At 35.7% G+C, this 16,080-nt stretch overlaps 1 protein-coding gene across 6 annotated transcripts in view; it reads left to right on the top strand.

Moving 5' to 3' along the window:
- The window catches only part of KLHL24 (kelch like family member 24), a 43,862-nt gene extending 28,962 nt beyond the window's left edge, over positions 1 to 14,900 (top strand). For 5 of the 6 annotated variants that reach the window (XM_058556248.1, XM_058556244.1, XM_058556246.1 and 2 more), the window contains 3 exons: positions 1,519 to 1,707; positions 2,805 to 2,993; positions 9,887 to 14,900. In XM_058556248.1, the coding sequence (XP_058412231.1) occupies positions 1,519 to 1,707; positions 2,805 to 2,993; positions 9,887 to 10,087 (579 nt within the window). In that variant the 3' untranslated portion in view covers positions 10,088 to 14,900. The remainder of the gene's footprint in view (positions 1 to 1,518; positions 1,708 to 2,804; positions 2,994 to 9,886) is intronic. The other variant, XM_058556249.1, reaches the window with a different exon arrangement.
- The last annotated feature ends 1,180 nt before the right edge of the window (positions 14,901 to 16,080 follow it).

Here is a 16,080-nt window from a genome sequence, read left to right as displayed (position 1 = left end):
GTTACATAGACAGTTATAAACTAGGGGCAAAAGCTCAGATTATCCTAATCTAGAGGGCTTTTATCTTGATGCTCACAGCATTTATTTTTAATGTATGTATGTAGGGGAATAGTATTAAAGTTTAAGCCTCAAAATTATATTATGTGATAGGTACTATTGACTACATTTTTAAATTGAGAATGTTAAGACTGAGTCTCAGAGAAGATAGGTAAACTGCCCAAGGTCCTACATTGCAGGCAGAGCTAGGTATGAACCCTGCCTCTCCTGGCTTCAAAGCCTATAAACCCTTAATTGCTACATTGTGCCACAGTTTCCATAGCCTTCTAGCTGCATGACCTTCAGTAAGTTACTTAACCTCTCTGAGCTGCATGGTGTTGAGAGAACAAACCCACCAACAGATCGTTTTAACATAATGTGAGAAATTCAAGGTAGCATTGGCTGCTGTGGAAATCTGGAGGAACACAGAAGGATAAATTGTAGGCAGACTTGAATGACGGTGTTAAAGTGTGGCCTTGACCCTTAGGCATTCATTGTTGAACTATTAAAAGGAATTGATGAGGTGATTTAGGAAGATTAATTTATGGTTTAGAGAGCACAGGAGTGGAGCCAGGAGATTAATTGAGAGGTATGAAATGATATGGACCCTGAGGTAGGATAGTGGCAGTGGGAAACAAAAGGAAGGGACCAGATGTGAGAGATGCTGTGAAAAAAGACTCCATAGGTCTTCATTAGATATGGAGGGAAGAGTTGATGGTGACTGTCCATTAAAATAATTGTGGATGTTAAACTCGAGAGGTCCTTTAGGTTGCAAGTTTCTTGTGTATCTCATGATGCTTAATGGATTATTCTGCATGTAAGTCATTTAATAAATGGCTTGTTGATTAGTTCACTTCATATAAAGATATGAACTTGCCCTACTTTCGTCATATTTGTGAAAAGAAAAAGTACATGAAAACCTTTTGAAGTTCATTATGTGTCAGGTACTTTTCTAGGTACTTGTAGAGACTAAAATAAGGAACAAGATAGGCCCTGCCTTCAAAGATATCATAGTCTAGTAATCCTTACCTAATATTGTAGTTTTATAGCTTTATGACTTTATAATAATTGAATATTTTCCTCATCCATGAGTGTGAGCATTTAAGCTAAATCATGTAATTCTCAACATGAGCAATATCACCCCAAAGGAAGAGAAGATTGGTTCTCAGAGGGGTGAAAAAAATTGTCCTGTTTCATGTATAAAGCACAGATATACAGACAGTACATAAACAGATATACAATACATGTGTGTATTAAGATTTCATTAGAGGGGGCTATTATGAAAAAAAAAGTCTAAAAAGGCTCCTTGGTAGTGGTGAAAGGGTGATAATTAAAAAAAAAGTTTCAGAAACTGAGCTAAACATATTGCAATTATAATTATCAAGGGCTTTTTAAAGGTGAGAGATCCCTTAATTCTTTAGCCAACTAGTTAAAAATTCAGACTTTTGATAATTAAGATTTTTCCATGTATTTTACATATAGGTATATGTTGTTGGAGGCTATGATGGGCAAAACAGACTTAGCAGCGTAGAATGTTATGATTCCTTTTCAAATCGATGGACTGAAGTTGCTCCCCTTAAGGAAGCAGTGAGTTCTCCTGCCGTGACTAGCTGTGTAGGCAAATTGTTTGTGATTGGTGGAGGACCTGATGATAATACTTGTTCTGATAAGGTAAGCCATGTTCTCTTACAGAAATTACCAATAAAATATACAAGAAGAAAAATACAGAAGTCTTATCAAGTAGGTAGCTGGGTCTCTTAGTGTAAGGGGCCTTTTAAAAATTGTCTGGTATTTTATACTTTTGGGTGAAAACATTGAGTTTCACGTTACTAAAGTGAGATCCTAATATATCTGACAATTTTCTCTAAAAAGCTTGATCCAGTCTTTTTGAAATGAGACTAATCTCAGTGTGGAGATCTTGTACTAAATAAATTGTACTAAATAAATAAACCTTTTACTTCTATATTCTACAGAATCAAAATATTCACACAAAACACAGTTGGGAAGTGAATTAGCAAAGGGGAAGACACAGTAACTAATTATACTGCTTCCAACTGGGTCATTTTCTGCGTACTTTAAAAGTATTTTTTAGAACAAAGGAGAGGGAAGGAAACCTCTGTAATGTAAGTAGAGGACAGCTCAAAGTTGTTGCCGTTCACTGAACTCCTGGGACGAAAGAACATGTGCCATCCTGACACCTCAGAAAATACCCTGTTTATTCTGGAAACAGGTTTCTAGTGCCTAACTCATTTAGCAATAGTTAACTGAATTTTGTCAATCAACTCATTCTTTTTCTCAATTAAATTTTAATGTAATGTGGTCAAATGTTACATATTTAGAATTCATTAAGTCAGAATTTGTGATAAATCAGAGTATGCTGAATTGAGATTTACTTGTGTTCTTTTGAAGAAAGGACTCCTTAGAAGTGTAAAGAAGTTGTATTCAGATTGAGGCATAGTTATCTTATATAATGCAATTTTTTAAAAATCTAGACTTAATTTTAATGGAAGTAAGTAAAAAGCTGGCAACCATTCATCCTGGAAACAATCTGTTTGTTTGTTACTCTCTTCTGCTTGAAAGTAATAAATTTGCATTTCTTTTGAGAATTTTATAATTCAGACATTTCACTATCAAGCTAACCTCCCTTAATTCTGTAAATTAATAGGATTTGATTTTTAATCATGTTTCTATGTATTAGTAGACTTTTTATTAAGTAAATTTGCATTTTTGTTTATAAATTTTAATTAAATATTTCTATATATCATTAGGTTCAATCTTATGATCCAGAAACCAATTCTTGGCTACTTCGTGCAGCTATCCCTATTGCCAAGAGGTGTATAACAGCCGTCTCCTTAAACAACCTGATTTATGTTGCTGGTGGACTGACCAAGGCAATATACTGTTATGATCCAGTTGAAGATTACTGGATGCATGTACAGAATACATTCAGCCGACAGGTAATAACATAAAACGGTCTAAATGAAAAATCAATTGAGGAAGGACCAACTACATGACCATTATGAATACACTGTAATTTCACTATTAATATATTTCATATATGCTTGAATTATTTCATTATTTTTTAAAATTCCACATAAACCATATGGTATTTGAACTCCTTCCAAGGAATTGTTTTATTGAAACAACTTACTTTTTACCATCCCATTGTATGGGAGGAAGACAATTCCTCTACTCTTTAGGTCCTTCTGACTGGTCTAAGAATTAAATTGACATGAGACAGAATGACAGGAGAAAAATCAAACAAAGTTTAATAACATGTATACATGGGAGAAACCCAGGAAAACTGAGTAACTCACCAAAATGGCCAAAACTGCCGCCTTAAATACCATTTTCAGCTAAAGACAAAGGAGGATGTTGGGGGTAGGGGTTTGGGACTTCAAGGGGGAGGAAGGCAATTCACATGGAGATGGAAGTGCAGATGGTCCAACTGTAGACAGTGTGACCTGAGAGACACATTTTACATTACACTGCAGTTATCTTATGGTATTAGCTCCTTCCTGGAACAGGCCTTTCTATTTTAAATTCTTTCAGGCAGTTAGGGGGAAGGTCGAAGTTTCTTTGAGAGTCTTTTGTTCTTAAAAATAATCAAGCCCAGGGGCTGCCCAGTGCCATAGTGGTTAAGTTCGCATGCTCTGCTTCTGCGGCCCAGGGTTCGCAGGTTCGGATCCTGGGCACAGACCTACACACTGCTCATCAAGCCATGCTGTGGCGGCGTCGCACATACGAGGTGGAGGAAGATTGGCAACAGATGTTAGCTCAGAGCCAATCTTTCTCTTTTTGCTTGAGGAATATTGTTCCTGAGCTAACATCTGTGCCAATCTTCCTCACCAAAAAAAAAAAGAAAAAAAAAAACTCAAGCCAAAGAGACACATTTTGGGCTGGCCAATCTGATCCCCCACAGCATAGTGAAGTAGCTGTTGCACTTGGGCTGTTGGTTTTTCTCCCTTGACCTTTTTCAGATTCCCACTCCCGTCCTTATCCTTCTCTTGCATATTTCAAAAGAGAAGAAATGCTCCCAAACTGGTTTCTTTTTTTCTGTGGTTAGAAGCTAGGTAATTTGTTGTTTTTTGTTATAAAGGAAATGGCTGTGCTCGGGTCTCCTTCATCCACACACTCCACCTGTACCCCTACTCTGCCTCCACCCCCTGCCCCCAGAAAGGCCTCACCTCGGCCTTTTGATTCGTGGTTCTACTCTCCTTCCTTCCACCACCAAAATGCTTGATGGTTCTGACGCTGGAAATCTGCTTCTACCTATAACCGCTCTAGAGGTGTGGTACCCCCAAAGGTCATTACTAATAATCTCCTCAGTCTCATTTATATTCTCTTATTTTTCCACCCAACCCTTAAATATGGGTATTCCTTCAGCCTCTTTCCCCTACCCTCTTCCCAGTTTATATTCTGTTCTGAGTGATCGCATTTACTGCTCAGTACTGATGACTTCAAATCTTCTCCATTAAAGCCTCTCTCCTGTGCTCCAGACTCAAATTTCCAACTGCCAGTTTGATATTTTCCATAATGTTCCAAGACTTCAAACTTAAAACATAATTCACCTTCTTCCCCAAGCCTACTTTTTTTTCCCCAAACAACCTAGTGAATGGACAAACTCTGTTTTTCCCTTAGACTCACAACATTTCTGACACCAGGTATGTGGGTTTATTCCCACAACAACCAATTCTCCATCTTGAGCTGGTATCTTAAAATTCAATTCAATTCTGACACTATCTACCTGGAGTTAGTGTAACATTCCACAAGTTAAGGGCTCAGTCCCACAAGACTGCCACCACTTCAGATGCCAGTTGCAAGTCCCAGGTTGTCCCCAGTACTTCTTTTTTTTTTTTTTTTTTTTTTTTTTTGGTGAGGAAGATGAGCCCTGATCTAACATCCATGCCAATCCTCCTCATTTTTGCTGAGGAAGACTGGCCCTGAGCTAACATCCATGCCCATCTTCCTCCATTTTTTGTGGGATGCCACCACAGCATGGCCTGACAAGCGATGCGTTGGTGCGCGCCCAGGATCCGAACCCGGGCTGCCAGCATCGGAGCATGCACACTTAACCGCTACGCTACGGGGCCGGGCTGGCCCCGGGTCCCCAGTACTTCTGACTGACTGGCTATAAATCAAGGTTCCCACGATCCCCTCTTTCAGTTGGATAATTTGCTAGAACAGCTCATAGAACTCATGGAAACACTTACTTAGTTTACTGGTTTATTATATAATAAGGATATTATAAAGGCCACAGATGAACAGCCAGATGAAGAGGTACATAGGGTGAGGTCTGGAAGGGTCTCAAGCATGGGAGCTTCTGTCCTTGTGGAGGACACTACCCTCCTGACACATTGATGCTCTCCAAATCCTGTACTTTTGGGATTTTTATGGAGGCTTCATCATGTAGACATGATCAATTGTTAATTCAATTTCCAGCTCTCTCCCCTCTCCAGAAAATGGGGGGTTGGGATGAATTATGGCTTGATCTTTCTGGTGACCAGCCCCCATCCAGGAGCCCACCAAGAATTGCCTCATTAGAACAAAAAAAAAACTCCTATCACCCGGGAAATTCCAAGGGATTTAGGAGGTCTATGGCAGGAACTGGAGGCACAGACCAATATTTCTTTTTCCTATTATTTCACACCTAGAAACTTAACTTCTTAGATTTTCCCCACTTTCTCTTAAGTTGCCTCAATCCAGCATATCAGTTCTGTGTCCTCAGAGTTTCTTCTGTTCTTTTCCATTCCTATAGTTCCTGCTTTTGTTCAGGTTCTTATCAGTTCTTACCTAAACTGAAACAATAATATTCTAACTAGTGTTCCTCTCTCTAATGTCTTGCTTCTCTAACCCATTTTGCCACCAGTTATTTTCCAGTAAATCTAATTATGTCTCTCCTCTGATTGGAAACATACTGAATAAAAACCAAAGCTTTTCCCACTACATTCTAGGCCTTCTGTTGTCTGACCTCTGCTTGCCTTTTCAAGTTCAGTTTCTGCAACTTTACCCCAATTACATTAAGTATCTGTTACTTGCATTTGCTATACAAATCATATGTGTTCCTGCCTCTGTTCATGCTGTCCTCTTAGCCTCTAGTGCCTTTTCTGCCTTCTCTACTTGTAATTCTACTCATCTTTCAAGGACCACTTCAGAGTTACAACAAACTGAGGTTACCCTGATCAGAATTGATGTCTTTTTTTCTGATCTGTCACTGCACTTATACCTCTGTTATGGCAGTCATAAATTCCCTTATGGGTATAAATCTTTATTTCTATACTAGAATTCACTCTTCTTAAGGATACTATTTTTTATAACTCATCTCTTATGTATCTTGTGTTTGTTGGTGCTCAGTAAATATTTATTGAATAAACAAATGAGAGAGTGAAGTAACAGAGGGACCTAAGACAATCTTATATGCAAGATATGTAAGAGATATGTAAGGATAATGAATAGGGTTTGAGTATAACGCCATTTTTCTAAAGTTGTTGACGTTGGGGTATAGTCTCTAATTAGTAATATATTCAGAGTAACATTGCCTCAACTGATGAAAGAGACATAATAGGATCTTCAGCTTTATGGTACAGAGGGAATATAATCTTCTGTCCCTCGTATATCACATTTAAGTAAAATGGACCACATTTCTCTAGCTCAGTGGCCTCTCCTGGAAAGGACAGTCTCCAACTCTGTAGAGGTGAGAGTGTCCCCTACCCCATAAGACTCACATTATGGTCACATTCACCATGTGACAAGTGTTTAGTCTTATTTCTAAATTTTTTAAAGCTATTCTTTATTGGTTTATTACAGTGAATATTTTAAAGTATAATGCATTTTCACTAAGAATTACTGTTCATTTAGAACTTGGCTATACTGTATAAAATGATAACAGACCTTAGGAAGATAATTGCCAGCATGTAGCGTAATGCAAGGCATACAATGAATATGTTTTTAACTAAATGATTGAGATAAAACTAAGAAAAAACAACAGGATACACTGGCACATTTTTTCTAATTAAACAATGAATAACATTGACTTTAGAACTTCCAAGGAAAAACATTTAAATCAGGAGTACATTACATGTTATTATAAAAAGGACAAACCATTGAAGTCCATATCTAGTATTCTATATCAGATCTCTTGAAGCAAAAAATACTGAGATTTCTGAGATTATCTTTTCTCCCCTGGTTCATTCTTGCCACCAGTATCTCTAATTGTATCTATGTATACATTATTGATAGGCAGTTTTTGAACCATCTGTAAGTATTTGCCTACCTTTTTAATGCTAATCAATGAAAAAAGATAAATCAACTGTTATTTCATGGTAGACAGTTATTCGAGTCCAAGGCTATGTTTTTTAAAATGCTTAGAATATTGAACAACAAAAAGGAGCTGAAAAAATGAGCTCTTTTTTTGCAGTCCTAATGGATCCAGCTCTTTTCTGTCTGTCCCTCACCATTTCCATGCTTCCTGACTTTGCATAATTCCTAAAAGCCACAACTTGCTGTTTGAAACATATTTTGCTTTTTAACTTTCATCAGGAACATCCTTTAAAAATGTGGAAATTTTTTTTAATAGGAAATTATAATTTTATTTATTTATTGTTTTTTCCCCAAAGCCCCAGTAGATAGTTGTATGTCATATAGCTGCACATCCTTCTAGTCGCTGTGTGTGGGACGTGGCCTCAGCATGGCTGGAGAAGCGGTGCATCGGTGCGCGCCCGGGATCCTAACCTGGGCTGCCAGCAGCGGAGCGCGTGCACCTAACTGCTAAGCCAGGGGGCTGGCCCTGGAAGTTTTTTTTAAGTCAGTGATGAAGATTTTTTTATCCTTCATTAGACCAGATATTTAAAATGTCATTATGGGCCGGCCCCGTGGCTTAGCGGTTAAGTGTGAAAGCTCTGCTGCTGGCGGCCCGGGTTCAGATCCCGGGCACACACTGATGCACCGCTTCTCCGGCCATGCTGAGGCCGCGTCCCACATACAGCAACTAGAAGGATGTGTAGCTATGACATGCAGCTATCTACTGGGGCTTTGGGGGGAAAAAATAAATTAAAAAATAAAATTAAAAAAAAAAGTCATTAAAATTTAGAATCATAAATGAAAAGATGGGGCCTGCCTGGTGGTGTAACGGTTAAGTTTGGGCATTCCACTTCAGCAGCCTGGGTTTCGGATCCTGGGCACGGACCTACTCATCGCTAATCAAGCCATGCTGAGGCAGTGTCCCACATAGAGCAACTAGAAAGATATACAACTATGGCATGCAACTATCTACTGGGGCTTTGGGGAGAAAAAAAAGGAGGAAGATTGGCAACAGATGTTAGCTCAGGGCCAATCTTCCTCAAAAAAAAAAAGGGAAAAGAAATCTGATTCTTTTTCTTTATTGCTGGCATTTTAACATTTAAGCATTATAAAAAATAATAATTAAGGAGAATATTTTTTAAATAAAGATTGTGTTTCATTTCAGTTTTGAAAAATAAAATTAAAACTTCATGTATCGATAAATTATTTTTGTTACTAACTGCTATTACTCTTGAGATTCTCATAGAATGAAATAAACTACTATATCTGGTACAAGTAATTTTATGATATGAATGAATAACTGTTTTCAGGGTTGCTTGCTTCATTTAATTCTGAGCATTATCTGAAATAATGTTAATAACAAGATCCTATAATTATATAATTTAAGAATCATCATCAAAGTGACTGTAAGGGTCAATAGAGTGAGCTAGCTTGTACCTGAAAACTCAGGATGTTATTTTTTATTGTAGTCAGAACTTTTAGAATTTAGAGAAGAGCTTATTGTGCCTTACACGAAAAATGTTATAGTTTGGCACGTAATTGGTACAATTCATAGGTGGTATTCTGGATAAAAGTTTATCATTCATTAATGATAAAAGTGGGCCAAGTAATTCTGGGTATATATAAACTCTAACATAGGCATTTTTAAGTACTCACTAATTCTTTTAGGCTTGAAGATACTATCCTCTATTATATAAGTCCACCAAGATTTAATTTCTTGTACAAGAGCAAAATTTATATATAGCAAATCTGGTCAAGTAGAAATGTTTATTATACTCATTGGTAGAACCCATCTCATTGTTGGTTATATGGAAACAGGATAATGATATGCAATAACTTTCTGAATTAAAGTGAAATGTAAATAGAAGAATGTTTGACCTGCAGCATAACCAGATCTATGCAATAGTGAGACAATTTTAGTGTAATTTCTTTCTTTGAAGAATCACTCTCATCTTTGCAAGAATATTTGTTTTATATAGTAATTATATTATTTACAGAGAAGAGTAAAATTTAGCTAAGAATCCCATTGTGTGGAAAGTTAACTAAAATGTTATTTCAAGAGTTTCTATGTCCAGCCAAGGCCCCTAATAACAGTGTTTTGTTAATTTGGTTATAGCTCTTTCTCTCATTCATTCATTCAACTTGTGAGTAATCCCATATAATGAATAATGTTCCTACTCCTTGGTCATGTAACAGCCACTTTCTATAATGAAGAAGCTTCCTGGAATAGGAGAAGCAAGCCAAGCTCTTCAAAGATGTTTTTGTTTGACTACCATTAAGTTAAAAACCTTCTCTCAGTGCTCCACCTCCACTTCACCTCCCACATCTTGGCCCCAATTACTAACATATATTCTATTTTAACACTCACTTCACCCGTGCAAAATTATCTAACACTCAACACCTAGAGCAGGAGTTGGGCAAAGGGGAGCTTATTTCATGTCTCCTTTTTTTGACTGTGTTAAAGCATATATTATTTTACTTTTCTGTTTGCTACCAAATCCCTTACCTTCAACAGTTAATTTTTTTTTTTTTTATGTATTTGGTTAAACAGGAAAACTGTGGTATGTCTGTGTGTAATGGTAAAATATATATCCTGGGTGGAAGACGGGAAAATGGAGAAGCCACAGACACTATTCTCTGTTATGATCCTGCAACAAGTATCATCACAGGGGTGGCTGCAATGCCCAGGCCAGTGTCCTATCATGGCTGTGTGACTATTCATAGATACAATGAGAAATGCTTTAAGCTCTAAAGCCAGGATACCTCACCCAAGAAGCCACACCCATCCAAGATGAGAGGTTTTAAAAACTCCAGAGTGGGAACTTGACATATCTCCTTTGTGCCATATGCACAAAAAAGTAAAAATAATAATTGTGGTGCCTTTCTCCCCAAAATATCGATCTTTCAAACTGTAATAAAGCCTTTCTGTAATTGAAAAAAAATTTTGTTGTTGTTGTTGTTGAAGGTAATAGTGGTTGTTGCTTGGCTTTGAGAGTCTACCTTTGTAAGTATTTGTAAGAAACCTATGTGGAGTAGGAAATAATGTCTGCCTGCGTAACTTTCAGGAATTTGTGAATGGTCTCTTCATTTATGTATGTTTATCTGCAAGACTGTATTTTTTTTTGTCATATATATATAGAAAATTACGTAACTTAAGTCTTCATTTATGTTGAATCACATAATGCTTAGAATGCGTTCTAAGGGGGAAAAATCAGTTTTAAAAATTTTTGTCACTAAAAATAAACTGATTAATTCTATTGGAGCGTTTTTTTCTACAATTGATAAAAATGTAATGAACAATTTGAGTATCATAAAATACCGAATTATCATGACTTCGTTATTAGAATTGCTATCTTATATATACTTTTGGGAGGAGGTTGAGTAGGAGATACAAAAGCAAGTAAAATGGGGATTGGAATTATAGGTTAATTCCTAAGAAAAAAGTATTTAAGACCATTGGAGGGAAAATGACCCATTGTGGCTCTCAAAATATTTTTGTATCATCTCTCAAAGGAAGCGCCTTTTCTTGAACTGGGCAAAAGGATTGAAATCCATTTTGCAATATTGTGAAAAACAGAGACAGATTTTCTCCCTAGCCCAGTAGAGTTTGACCTCATTAGTATGGTGCTTTGGGTGAGGACTTCTTCCCTGGTTATCCTACTTTCTTGTGAAAACAACTAAAAATCCTGGGAGTCTCTACTGTTAAGTTGCCTTTAAAGGATAAAGCAGGGACCACCTATGTCAGTGGGTCCATTTTTCTTTTATAATTAGCTATCTGAAAAAACTAACAGCAGTGGTTGCAGTCTCCTAAGATAAATCTTTCATTTGGTACCCATTGTGTAAAATATTGATCAACATTCTTAAGCTTCTGTACAACAAGTTGCCTTTGTCTAGATTTGTCAACTCCAGTTTATAAAGCTTACTAGTTTTCAGAGAGGAATGTAAAATTTTTTTCTAAGGCAAATGGAATGGCAGGAAGTACGGCATTAAGTCATTATTGTTATTCCTGGGTGGACAGATGTAATTTACAACATTTGAGGGATGTTCCAGGCAGCCGGCTGTATTTTTACTTCCTAGGCACTATTGTCGTCTCACATCATAATTATATACTCCTTGTCATAAGAGAGATGATGCAAATATGTGATTATAGTGCCACCAGATTCCTCTTAAAACCTGGGTAGTAATCAAAAACCTATCATTGATAATCAAAACTACTCTTTTTTCTTATCTTAGAATGATACAGAGATTTCAAATAACCCTATGCCTATGGTTATAGGGCATCAACTTTAATGCTTAGCTGGGATCTGAATTCTGAGGAAAACTCTATAAAAAACCTACAAATTTTTAGGGAATTTTTATTTTTCAAATCATAAAAGGAAATATGTACTTTCTATGATAATTATCAGAGCAATTCAGAAAACAATTTTCTATCATTTTAGTTGAAAGACCATTGTAGGTACAAATGGAATACTTGTTTTAATTTTAGAGTAAACATCTACTTCTGCATTATACTTTTTGTAGATAATGGAACCTATTTAGTTCAGAAATTCTTTGTGGTATGAGATAATGTACGAGAAAAGTATTTTGTAAGTGCTGAGGATTATACAAATGATACTTGTTATTTTCATGTGTGTTTGTAAGATCATGCCCATCCATAAATACAGATACTTTACACACAAAAAAAAATTTCTGAAGATAACTTGTATTCTAGTACTTTTGTCTACTGTAAAAGTATTAACTATTTGCTTGTATTTTGTTATACAGTTATTTTTAATATTCATGTGTTGTAGTAAATTTGAAATCAAATCCTACAAAACAGAATTTGTTTAAACATAGGCCTCATACCAACATTGTTGAATTTTTTTCGCTACATAAGTTAAAACTACATAAATTAAGGAGGCCATCAAGAACTTAGCTTGAATCCTATGAAATTAAAGTAGCAATTTTGAAAGTTACCCAACTGATATTTTAACTTCCTTTAATTATTTATCTTCCTTTACTGATTTTTGATAAATAATGTTGTTAGCATTGATAAAATAAAAAAGAATTTGAAGGTATAATTAGTATATCAAAATGGATTTATCAACCAAATTGGTGTCAGATTATATTTGTACTGTCATCACATAGTTGACAAGATTTTCTTTTGATAGGTGATGCTCGTAGAAGCCTTTGGGTTAGTATGTATGTATATACGTGTGTATATATGTAGATAGGTAGTATGGTCATGTACACACATATATACACACACCAAGAATTTTATCAGTTTGTGATGATCAGAAAAAAGCACATAAAATAAAAATTAGTTGACCTTATTAAATTTAATTCCAGAAGATTTTTTAATTTGGGCATTTCTAGAATACTTTTTTACATTTGAAAGCACATGATGAGTATTAATTAGTATGACTTGTATACAGTCAGAATCTATATGATACATACAGTTTTACAAGGTCAGAAAACAAATTGGAAGTAGAAAGGAGTTTGCTACCCAGCTGTGATACCTCAGTGGAAAGGGAATTCAAGGGTATGTTTTGTGGATCAATAGAAAAGTACAGTTTTGGGTGGGGTTTTTTTTTTTTTCCCCATGAACTTCAGTCCTTTTCATGTGTTCCTATATGTGAGTGAGCTATAAAGTGATCTGATTCTTACAACAGAAGACCTTCTTCCTTTTCTACTCTAAACTTCCCACTGACTTTACTACACAGGTATGGAATGGTAGCCTATTGGATCTTAAGTAATCTTTTTTTTCCCTAGATGACTGAAATATAGATATTTACTCCATTTAAACCAGGTGTTAAGAGAAAATGATGTAAATACTCAGGGAGGGTATTAACTTGTCATTTTTGTGTATTTGAGGTGTTTAAAGTACCATAACTAAATAACTTTCAGTTCATGATTCTAGAGTAAATTTAATTTGGTGAAGGGGCTTCACACATGGCAGTAGTTGAACATTCATTTTTTTTATATTTAGAAAGATGAAAATGTTTTGTGAACTGACACATTTTCTCAGTGAATATGAATTGCTTATGTATCTCTACTGTCATATACCCTTTTTGAAACTCAGGAAAGACAAAGGTTCAATGATACCACTTTTGTCAATATGCAAACCAGGTGTGTTTTTTTCCTGTTGTCTGGATATGGCAATAGATTTTTAAAAAAAGAATTGCTGTGAGAACGCATACATGAAAAGAGAGAGATTGAGTTGTTTGTGGGTGCCTTTTGTCTTGAGATTTATGTGTGGAAAAGACATCTTCTACTCCAGACTGTATTTTCAAAGAGGAGAGATTGCTATTTATGTGGTGCCAAGTGATAAAATCATATCTCTCAAAGGCTTCCTATGGACTGCCTTTATTTTACTAAACTCAAGACACCAGGTAACCTCAACATAATTTTGGCCTTATTAGAATTTGTTGTGCATTATATTGAAAGCCAGGTTTATATCACCTCACCCCATTATTCTTTTTAGTTAAATAAATAAATTCACCATACCAAGTAACGAGAATGGGGAATTTGGTTGACCTTTAAGGCAGTAGGTTTGACTAGCTAGCTATACTTATTGTCACATCTAATACTAGGCACCAGAAACCACTTGAGCCAGGAGTGTGAATTGATAATTCCAGAGACATTTTCAGTATACTTCAGACATTTTTAAATGTTTTTTATGAATGTTTTACATTTATGTGATTTCCTTAGATATTAAATTTACTTAGTGCTAGAGATGATCATCATAAATAATTTTTTTAAAAAACAGCAATAGTCATAACTTATTTTATATATTGTTCCAAAGAAACAAATTTGTTTTACTGTTTTCAAGATAACTGCATCTGAGTTTGTTTATGTGCCTTAAGGTCTCTAGTGCTATTTCAACTTTTTTTTTCAATTTAAATAAAGCTTACCTGAGGTAAGTTTCATATTTGTTTCCTGTAGAGTAAATAAAGTTCCCTTCTTAAATTTTTTAATAAGCACCAACCGTGTGGCTGCTTGGCAGAATGCGAATGTTAAGAAAGGTGTTGTTGGGTGTTGGGAGTTTTATTATATTTTGGGTTTTGTTTTTTATACTAAGGTGCTTTTTAAGATATTCAGAAAAACGTCTATCTTATATTGATTAAACCCTTGTAAACATCATCTGCATTATCTACATCTAATGTCAAAAAAGTAAATCTACTTATTTTTGTTCCATTCTTATGTACTATTTCTTTTTCCTCTACAGGCTTTTTCATTTATCTTTCTTGAAAAAGTTCTTACTCTTCCCTTCCCCATCACCCCTCCCTGCAGTTTCCTTATTTAAATTTTTGATGAGAGTTTCTGGAGCTAAGACAACAAAATTACAGAGTTGAGCAAGAGTATAATATGCTTACAACTTGTACAGACCTGTGGCAGCCAAATGTCATTTGCTTTCAGTTAGAGGCTCCAGAGTCTTCACAGTGAAAAAAAAAAAAGTGCTTTATATTTCTTTGTTCTCAATTCAGTTGTAGCACATTAATACTTCTGTGTCTTGTTTAAATATATTTTGTGCATAGTTTTAATTTTTTAAGAGTTGTATCAAATAAAATGTCTTTTAACCATTATTACTTGACTATGTGGTCGTATTAAATTTTGTTTACCAAAATTTTGTTGTTTTGTTTTATTTTAAATATATCTAAGTAGTTGTGGAAAAATGATAGGGGAAAATACCTATTAATATATGTGTGTGTTTACATATTTATATATAATCACATATACCTGTATGTGTATATATATAATCAATTTTTCAGTCTGAACCACATGGAAGTATTACCTATTCAAAGAAAAATTGGGGGGCCTGCCTGGTTGCACAGTGGTTAAGTGCACGTGTTCTGCTTCGGTGGCCCAGGGTTCACCGGTTGGGATCCTGGGCGTGGACCTACTATCAAGCCAGGCTGAGGCGGCATCCCACATAGAAGAACTAGAATGACCTACAACTATGTTATACAACTATGCACTGGGGCTTTGGGGAGAAAAAAAGAGATGTTAGCTCACGGCCAATCTTCTTCAAAAAAAGAAGGGAAAAAAAATTTAAGTACCAGAAAGTGATCCATAACACTTGCATTCCAGTGTTCTTTTGATTTGGTTCTCAAAAGTACCCGTACAGTAATACTGAAAGTAAAGGACTTAAGAAATTTTATTTCAGGTGTCAAAGAGAGGGCCTATTATTTGCTGGACAGGCAATGTCTGATTTTACATAGGCAAAAGTAAAATTTTGAAAAGATATAAAATATGTTATGGAAGTGCATGCAATGCTTAGCTTTTTATGCTTCGTTTTTAAATTATGCCATCAAAATAAAATGGAGAGTTAGAGTGCTTTAACAAGTGTTTTCATTTGGCTTAATTCTTCTGTAGCCACACCTGGAATGTGCAGAGGCTTCATCAGACTTGATTCCAACCATTGCTCTGCCATAAAGCCATTTAACCTCTCTGAGCCATACTTTCCTCATTCTAGAAAGTGCAGTCAAAATACTCACCTTACAGTCTTGTTGTAAGGAGATGAGATACTGGGATGTATGTCAGACAGTGAACACAGTTCTGGCACACAAGAGGAGAATGTTGGTTCCTTCTCCATGCAGCTGGTTCAGGACAAAAATGCAATATGCAAAGGCAGGGAAGGAGTTGAAAGAATTAAAAGTATTCGTTGGCTTATATTTGGAGAACCAGGGATGATGGGTAAAGAATAGAAGCCTTTTATACTTCAAATTTTCTCTTAGAAACATCACCTGCACTCTCAATGGAATG

This window comes from Diceros bicornis, chromosome 15, assembly GCF_020826845.1.
Source record: "Diceros bicornis minor isolate mBicDic1 chromosome 15, mDicBic1.mat.cur, whole genome shotgun sequence".
NCBI classification, from domain to species: Eukaryota; Metazoa; Chordata; class Mammalia; order Perissodactyla; family Rhinocerotidae; genus Diceros; species Diceros bicornis.
This window is presented reverse-complemented; position numbering and strand designations above follow the sequence as displayed.